The 9,740-nt window shown below is 37.8% G+C and overlaps 1 protein-coding gene across 6 annotated transcripts in view; it reads left to right on the top strand.

Moving 5' to 3' along the window:
* The window catches only part of Pou2f1 (POU class 2 homeobox 1), a 144,007-nt gene that overhangs the window by 112,611 nt on the left and 21,656 nt on the right, over positions 1 to 9,740 (top strand). For all 6 annotated transcript variants that reach the window (XR_003376642.1, XM_026777535.1, XM_026777532.1 and 3 more), the window contains 3 exons: positions 6,367 to 6,508; positions 7,688 to 7,833; positions 9,076 to 9,255. Coding sequence is in view for 5 of the 6 variants with exons in the window: in XM_026777535.1 (XP_026633336.1) it covers positions 6,367 to 6,508; positions 7,688 to 7,833; positions 9,076 to 9,255 (468 nt within the window). In the remaining variant the exon portion in view is untranslated. The remainder of the gene's footprint in view (positions 1 to 6,366; positions 6,509 to 7,687; positions 7,834 to 9,075; positions 9,256 to 9,740) is intronic.

Raw genomic sequence — 9,740 nt, forward strand, 5'->3', positions numbered from 1 at the left:
ACTAGCTCTGTAGACCAGGCTGGTCTCGAACTCACAGAGATCCGCCTGCCTCTGCCTCCCGAGTGCTGGGATTAAAGGCGTGTGCCACCATCGCCTGGTTTACAATTAGGTTTTTGAGGAGTTTCATATATAAAGAAACAAAATAAGGAGCTGGTGCTTGCCACCAAGCCTGATGATCTGAGTTTGATCCCCAGAACCTACATGGTGCACCCATACACAGATATATCTGCACACACCTAAACACTTAACACAAAATAGATGAATAGAAAACTTTTAATTACAATTCAGTAACATTTTAGTAATTTTGAAGCACTTAAATGATACTTCTTTTACACATAGAAATAAAGGTAAACTAGATTGATAGAGATAAATTAATAGACTAAGAATGCTTAACAGTGGCTAGGTTTTAGCTATTAATACATTACACTCTGGGGTTCTTTGATAAACAGTTGCATAAATGCTAAATCAAAGATACTAGATTTTTCAAAATCTTTACCTTTAATCAAATATTGTTTTCCCTTTTCACTTTTTGTGGCATTTGATTCAATATATGACCACTGAGTGGATGGAAATCGATCCCTTCCTCTCCCCTTCCTCTTCCTTCCTTCCCTCCCTTTTTCTCCTCTCCCCACTTCTCATTCTTCCTCTTCCCACCTGCCCCCATACACACTATACTTATATACTCTATTTTATGATTTGTTTTGTGTTGTTCTTAGATGACTACTACTACTGGGAATGGTTTGCAAATCTTGCCTCATGTATCAGAGTACTTACTGCTGGTACAAGATGGGGAAAATTAGCTACTGAACTTTGTTTTTAGTTCATGTACCTTATTGTAATTATTCAAAAGGAGCTATGTATTCAGTTTATTCGTATTTATATATACATACAGTATTCAGGTTAATTCTTGAGTTAAATCCCTACTCTTTGATTAGATGCATATTGTAAATGGTTATTTTCTAATTATGTGTTTGTTGAAGGAGCTACGAGCTGCGTTCCTGCCGCCCGGCTCCTGGCTGCCCGGCTAGCTTATGCCCCAAAATAACAACACACAAACTGTATTCATATAAACACTGCTTGGCCCATTTGCTCTAGCTTCTTACTGGCTAATTCTTACATCTTGATTACCCATTTCTATTAATGTGTATAGCACCCCGAGGTGCACTTACCAGGAAGATTCTAGCCTACGTCCATCCTAGGCCAGAGCTTCATCGCGTCTACCTCAGAGAGCAGTGGCCTGGCATCTGAGCTCACTTCCTCTTCCTCCCAGCATTCTGTTCTGTTCACTCCACCCACCTATGTTCTAACCCATCAGGGCCAAGCAGTTTCTTTATTAATTAACCAATGACCTTCCTCCATCATGTGTTTATCATTTCTTTATAAGCAATGGGTAAGTAATATATGCCATTACATTATTAGAAATAATATTGTAGTATATAGTATTTTTCAGATGCAGTACATTGATTCATTATTTTCACTGCCCCCTTGCTCCTTCACTCCTTTTGTTCAACTTGTTTAGTAAAGGTCAAAGGGATACAATATAGTTTATATTATATATGTTGAAATCAACTGATTAAAACTGCTTACTTGTATGACAATCCCAAAATCTATACTACTACTAAACCAAGATCTACCAAATTAATGAAAATTAGCATAGTAAGTGAGGGACTTCTCATAGTAACTTTTCATTGCTGTGAAACATCACCATGACTGAGGCAACTATGACCATCATGGTGGGGAGCATGGTACAGGCAGGCAGGCAGGCGTGTGTGTGTGTGTGTGTAAGGGTGGGGGCATCAAATATATGAACCTGTGGGGGACATTCTCATTCAAACCATCATATTCTATTCCCTGGCCCTCATAGGCTTGTAGTCATATCATAATGCAAAATACATTTCTTCCAACTTCAAAAGTCCCCATAGTCTTTGAATCTCAAGGCTGTTTCAAAGTCCAAAGCCTCTTGTGAGTCTCAAGGCTACCCCCTAATCTGTAACCACCTGTAATACCAACAAGCAGATTACATTTTTCCAACATATAATAGCATAGAATATACATTAAGCATTCCAAAAGAGAAGAATAGGAGGAAATGCAGGATGGGAGCAAGACTTGAAAACCATGAGGTTTCATCAGGGCAAGGTCTCTAGTTCTAGTTTAATGTCAAAGGGCTCAGTTGGTTCTTCACATTTTCTACTACTTCCAGCTTTGTTTGACTGCAATACATTTCTCTCGTGTATCGGACTGATTCTACTCCCTGTGTACAGCTCTCCTTGGCAGACATCCAGGGCTCTGGCATCTCCAATATCTTAAGGTCTCCAACATATTTCAGGCTTCACTTTGATGACTTCATGCAATGGTTTCTTAGGCTTCCATACAGGGACTCTTGTCCCATGCCTGGCTTCATTAACTTTCCTCTATCTCGAGATCTCAGTGGCTTTCCTTTGTCTCACGATAGATTCCACAACACCTTTATTGTTACATAATTTTTTGACTCTAAAGGAAGAACAACATGGCCAGTGCTGCCAAGTTCTTCTGCCTACTGGTACTGGAATGTGGCCCTTTCTTGAATTAATTTACATAAGCTTTGATGTGTTGTTACTCTTTAGGAACAAATTAATTCCTTACTTAGGCCTTTTGATTTTACAAGTTGCAGACTTTACTAGGTGGAGTCTTGCTCTAAGGCTACTACTCCCTTTATTCTATTTTTCCTTACTTTTTCATTACAAACCTTGGCTCCAGCATTAAATTTCCTGGTGCTCTTTCTTCTCAAACTGTACATTTTATATTTCCTTTTGCTCTTCTTTTTTATTATAGACCTGTATAAGAATAATCACTAATAACCATATGACAGAATCAATATTAAGCTGTGTTGAAAATCCCCTCTGCCTATAAAATCAGTCTAAAACCTCTTCTATTTAACCTCAGACAGATTCTTAGAACAAGGGCAAAAGCAACCACATTTTTTGCCAAAATTTCACAAGAATCACCTACAGCCTAGTTGCTAATATTGTTCCCTTCTGAGACCTCTTGAGCTGGGCCTCCATTGCCCACTTTGCTCTTACCACTATTGTCTTTCGAGCTCCTTTCAAGGATGACCCTACTTAGAGCGTTGAACCACTTTCTTAATCAACAGTCCTAATGTCTTAAACATGCTTCCAGAAAACCCACTTCCTGGTACCAACTTCTTTATTGTTATTTTTCTATTGCTGTGAAGAGACATCATGATTAGGGAAATTCATAGAAGAAAGTTTATTGGGGCTTAAAGTTCTAGAATGTGAGTACATTACCAACGTGGTGGGGAGCATGTCAGCAGGCAGTCCTTGTGGTAGACCAGAGAGAGATCACATCCTGAGACACAACTAAGAGGCAGAGAGAGTTAACTGGAAATGGCATGGGCTTTTGAAAATTCAAAGGTCACACCTCCTAATCCTTTCCAAACAGTTCCACCAAATAGGGGTTAAGTCATTTAAATATTTCAAACTACTACAGGATCTACTGCTTTTTATTGTTTAAAATAATCCTAAATTTAACGAAATTGTATTACAAATCTCCATTAAGTGAATTTGCTTTTTACTGCTATTGTTCCTAGTGGATTAGTAGCACAACTTTATTTATAGCTGACAACTTACTTTATTGGTGGTTGGAAGGGCCTGGGAGGCATGCCTACAGAGGCCAGAAATTTAACTATACTAGCTGGCTAGTGAGCTCCAGAGATCTCTGCCTATCTGCATCTCCAGTGCTGGGATTACAGGCACATTATCTGCATTTTCTATAGGTGATAGAGACCTAAATTTGTTTATGCTTGTGGAGCAAGGACTCACTGACTGAGCCTTCCTAGTCTTATGTTATTGCTCCTTAAACTTAAAATAATAACGTGGTTTTTAATAAGCATTTTCCTTATGCTTACTTGTCAAAATCGTTAGTTTTCAGAGTAGGATATTGCAGGCATTTGTGAAAATATTTAGTGAAATATGTAGTTAAAGTGTCAGAAACATTTATTGTCACTTAATGTCATACTCAAAAACTCCATGTTTTATTTAGCCCCAGGTTTCTAGAAAGCCATAATCAAAACAAAATGATGAAGGCACAAATATATGTGGTTCATAAAGTGTAAGTTGAGTCTCTGACATATGGTAGGCACGGTTTGATGGTTCATTCACTGAATGGAGTGGCAATAATAAATATATAAATGAAGATTAATTCATCTATCCATATCTTTAGATACATTTGTATAAAAACAATAGTATTTCTGCTCCTCTTCATTCTACCTTGGCTCTCTTAAATTTTACTGTAATTAGAAGGAAATTGATTAATATTCTACTTCAATTCTACTTATTCAAAGCCTACATTGAAAAGTCTTTGATTTGTGTTGCCCAGTACCTTCACCACTAATGGCTACTGAATACTTGAAAGGGTAGTAGTGCTAAGAAGGTAAATGTTCATTTATTTGCTTTTCTGCAATTTAAATTTAAGCAGTCACTTATAAGTAGTGACTAATGGCAGGCATAGTGTATATAGCTTTTGAGGTTAAATATTCAGTATACTTTGTTTTATATTATAGTTCCACATTTGTCTTGAATTTCTTAGTGAAAGGTATTCATAGTTAGATTCTTGGCACATGCTTATAAGCTCAGCACTTGGGAAGCTATGTATAGCATTGTAAGTAAGAATCAGGAGTTCAAACCAGGTACAGCTAAATAACAAATTTAAGGCCACTCTAGGCTTCATGATACCTCTATTTAAATAATAATAGTAGTAGTAGTAAATAAAATGAAGAAAACCACACTTAACTGCTTTTAAATACATCTTTTCTTTGACTCCACATATAATAGACAGTCTGATCTCAAAAATATGGATCTGGGAGATTAAAAGAACTCAGATAATCCCAACTCAGCTATGTTCTTAAAGCCAGGGCATAATAGCACAAGCTTAGAATCCTGGCATTTGAGAAACTGGGGCAGGAAGCTCACAAATTCAAAGTCAGTTCTGGGCTCAACAGATTGGGGCTAGAGAGATTGCTCATTGGTTAAGAGCACTTGCTGTTCTTGTAGAGGACCTAATTTAGTTCCCAGCTTCTTTTTAATGGCTCACAGTGATCTGTAACTCTAGTTCCAGGAGATGTGATGCCTTCTTCTAACCTTTGTAGGCATTGCAAACATGTACATACATAAAACCAAAAGATTTATACACACAAAATAAGTAAAAATCTAAAAAAATAATTAATTAAAAATAATGTTGCAGGTCTGTTGAGAGTTGAGTCTCTCACAGTTGAGTTAGCTGTGCATATTTTGAATGAGAAATGCTGTACTTTTTGCCCTGTCACTAATCTGGTTGAAATGGTGGTGTGAGTTGTTCAAACTCCATGAGCTTCTCCTATTATCTATAAAATAACTATTAAGATACATCTTTTTAAAACTAGAACAAGAGAGATCCAGCTGGAAGAAAAGCACTGGGCACATTTCAAAGGTGATAGACTCATGGAGAAAGGCATCTTTTGTAATATATTCAGAGGATCATTGTTCTGTTTCAGTAAGGTTACCAAGTTTCCAGTGCCTATGAAGGTTTAACTAAATGGGTCAAACCTCTCTACTGTGAATTTCTGTCTCTATAATGGTACAAACGTGGTCTTTTAGAATACCTAGTTTTGTGGCCAACTTTGAAATCTAAACTAAGTAAAAATAGATTTTTTTCACAGCTTCCAGAAATACTTATGAGGAAAACTATAAAGAATGAAGGGTCATTTCTAAATTTTGAAGTGATTTTTATGAAATTTGGTTGGTTCAGAAATTCCTGGTTAAGACTGATGATCTGACCTCAATCTCCAGTACCTACATAATAGAAGGAGAGAGCAAACTCCCTCAAGTTGTCCTCTGACCTCAACACGGGCACCATGGCACTCTTGCGTCCACACATACATTAAATGAATAAATGAGTGAATGAATATGCAAGAATAAGAATAACTTGCTCGGCTATCTAAACGTCTAATCACTGTAAGTGACACAGATAGATTTAAAAGGATACTCAGATTATTTTGGTTGTATTAATGGAGAGGCATTAGTATATCAGAACTTTGAAGACTGAGAATTTGGTATGGTGATTATAATTATATACGGTAACAAGAAGAGACTAAAAATAGAAAGTCCTTGAGGTAATATTGAAGACTTCTGTAATCAGGGCCCTGCTGAGATCTCCCTAGAGTTCTGGGCTCTGCTTTGGGGTAAAGTTGATAGAAAAATGGAGTAAATAGAAGATGGCTAATTGTTTTCCTAGAGCAGCAGTTATTGGAGTGGCCTTTCAGAGTAGAAGTTGGAAACATTAATGACCTGAATCTCTTTTCCTTTCTCCCCTTTTCTGTTTTACATTATTCAGGGTGATGTTGGGCTCGCTATGGGGAAATTATATGGAAATGACTTCAGCCAAACCACCATCTCTCGCTTTGAAGCCTTGAACCTCAGCTTTAAGAACATGTGCAAGTTAAAGCCACTTTTAGAGAAGTGGCTAAATGATGCAGGTAAGTGACAATACTAAGAAATTTCTTCATTGTCCGTGGGATTTTACAGGAGGGATTATTCTGTCAACTGAGGTCTTTACTATATTGCTGATAAAACAGAATGTATAAGCCACTAATCCTATGAGACTTTTATAAATTATGATTATGTAAGTCAAAGATATTTCATCTTAATATTCCAGTAATTGCCACATAAATAACAAGCAATAATTGTAGCCTCTTAATGTTTCTGTATTTAAGTCAGGGTTAGGGATGGACATACGGGGTTTGAGAAAGAGGATAAGAAGGCCTCTGCGTATGATTCTTGAAGAAAGACAGATTGTTCCTTCCTTGATAGATTGCCAAAGAATTTGTAATATTTGTACTTTTGTTTAAAATGGTCACCTTTCATAGAAAAAAGTTAGGCTTCTGGTCTTGAATTATTTATTTTCTATTGAGATATCCTTGCAGAAATTTTGAATTTTGAGTCACATAATCATAGACTTCAGGAGCTAAAAAGGAATCACAAAGATGCCTAACCATGTTGTTTCTATTGTAGATAGATAGAAAATTTAGGCCTTTGGATAAAAAGAACTTGAGACACTCCCACACCTCTAGCATAGGGGTGAAGTTTTAGCTAGCTGTTGCTGTTGTTGTTGTTGTTTTTTCAGTCACAGGCAAGAAGCACTGATGTGCTCCATCTCAATTTATATGCAGTAGAAAGAAATTTATTGTACCATGCCCTGGCTTGTTCAGCTGTTAAGAAACAATACCCTCTTGTCTTTAAAGAACTTAGAAGTACTCTTTCCCTACTATGTTTGAATTATGTTGAGAAACTGAGAAATCATCTCTGAAATTAAATATTAAATATCCAATGATTTCTGAGAATTTTCTTCCTTTGTATCCTCAGAGCTTATTAACAAACAAAAGAACAGAACTAAAGGAAATATGAGTGAAAAATAGAGCCTTTGTAGTCTCAGAGTCAAACCGAAAATGAATGGTGACAAAAGATAATCCTGAGACAGAGAGTGCTAAGAATGACAGTACAGAATTGTTGGTAGTGAGCATTGCTTCAGTGTGAATTATATTACAATGTCACACTAACGTCAAGCCTTGAATATTTGGTCAGTTTTATTCATATATATTCTGTATGTGAATCCTTAAGCTCAGCTGTGTTTCCCTGTATTTTCTTCACTCTTATAGAGAACCTCTCATCTGATTCTACAGCATCTAGCCCAAGTGCCCTGAATTCTCCAGGGTTGGGGGCTGAGGGCTTGAATCGTAGGAGGAAAAAACGCACCAGCATAGAGACCAACATCCGTGTGGCCTTAGAGAAGAGTTTCATGGAGGTCAGTGAGGTTGACTTTTCATCTGCATCTGGTTGTGACTGTTGGGGGACTGTAGATACTAAAGCATAGCCTTGTCTTCCTCCGCCCTGGTAGGCATCTTAATATGGAGGAAGTAAGATACTGTACGACTGACACTTGAATACTTACTACAGGGCTCAAGAGAGACCTTGGTTCTAATTATGTGAGCATTAGGTCGGAGCAGCGTGGAATTAATCCTACAGACTGGAAAAGGTGGGAGAAAAGTACCTTAGGCAGAGCAGTTTCATGAGCACAGGCCTCCAGAGGAAACCATACCTGTTCCAGAAGAAACATGTGTGGTTTGGTTGCCTCAATTTTAGCATCTTTAATGTCTGGAATGGTATTTTAGGGACACAACACTAATGACCTTGAATGTTCTTTTTACGTAGTTCAAGTTAATTCAACAGATACTGGCTTTTAAAAAAAAAAAAGGATTCAACCAAAATGAAAGAGCTGTAGAGCTGTGTTTACTTGAGGAAACATTGATTCAGGAGTCTGTTGGTTTTGCTTCTTGTTAAAGTGTGGTGGGGCACTTCACTTGATTTCAAGATTAAATTGCTGCACTTATGAAATTGTCTTTTTTTTCTTGCCTCAGAAGCATAGTATGAGGTCCAAGGTAGGTAGTAAGCAAAAAGCACTGAGAAATGTATACATTGCTAGTAATATGTAAGTTTGTATTCTTTTGTTAATGTTAAGATTAATAGACCTTAGCCAGGAATGAGGCATTTTAATTCCAGCACCTGGGAAACAGAGTTGGGTGGATCTCTGTAAATTTGAGGTCAACCTGGTCTACATAGGTCCAGGTTTGATTCCTAACACCTGCATGACAGCTCACAACCATTTCAGGTCCAGGAAATTTAGCACTGACTTCTGGTCTCTGAAGACACTATACAAAAGCACAGGCAAAACACTCACACACATAATAAATCTTTAAAAAAAAAAAAGAAGAAGAAGAAACAGAAGTGGCGCACGCCTTTAATCCCATTACTAGGGAGACAGAAACACACAGATCTCTGAGTTCAAGGTCTACAGAATGAGTTCCAAGACAGGCTCCAAAGCTACATAGAGAAACCCTGTCTTGGGGAGAGGGGACGAAGAAAGAGAAAAAAAAGATTTTCTAGAGATATAATTCAGATGTAGAGCATTTGTCCCTGGATTCAATCTTCTATGTGACAAATATATAAATTGAAATTCTAAAAAGGTGGACTTTTTTCCCCCTCTTAGAATCAAAAGCCTACCTCGGAAGATATCACCTTGATTGCTGAACAGCTCAACATGGAAAAGGAGGTGATTCGTGTTTGGTTTTGTAACCGCCGCCAGAAGGAAAAAAGAATCAATCCACCAAGCAGTGGTGGAACCAGCAGCTCACCTATCAAAGCAATTTTCCCCAGCCCAACCTCATTGGTAAGAATGGGTGTAGAAGAGACAAACTCTTCACAGGCTAAATTGTAGTTTTACAAATGGCCTATTAAGGGAATTCATTTCCTAGCAGATGTTTGAGTTCCTGTCTGTTACTGCAATAAGATGCAATGAATGACTATGGCATCTTTGACAAGAGAGCAGCCAATTTCACCTTACACTTTCAGAAGGTGGGTCCTTGATGTTGGAATATAGGGACAGCAGAAAGCTCACATTTGATCCTCAAGTAGGAGACAGAGAGACTGCTGGTGGGATGGTCTTTTGAATCATCAAAGTCCACCCCAGTGACACACCTCCGCTAAGGTCACACCTCCTAATCCTTCCTAACTCCCAGCTGGGGACCAAGAATTCAAACATAGGAACAAATGGGAGCCATCATTATTCAAACTATAACAGTTAAGGAAGTGTGTGTGTGTGTGTGTGTGTGTGTGTGTGTGTGTGTGTGTGTGTGTGTGTGTAGCATACATGTT

Source organism: Microtus ochrogaster, unplaced genomic scaffold (assembly GCF_000317375.1).
Source record: "Microtus ochrogaster isolate Prairie Vole_2 unplaced genomic scaffold, MicOch1.0 UNK70, whole genome shotgun sequence".
NCBI classification, from domain to species: domain Eukaryota; kingdom Metazoa; phylum Chordata; class Mammalia; order Rodentia; family Cricetidae; genus Microtus; species Microtus ochrogaster.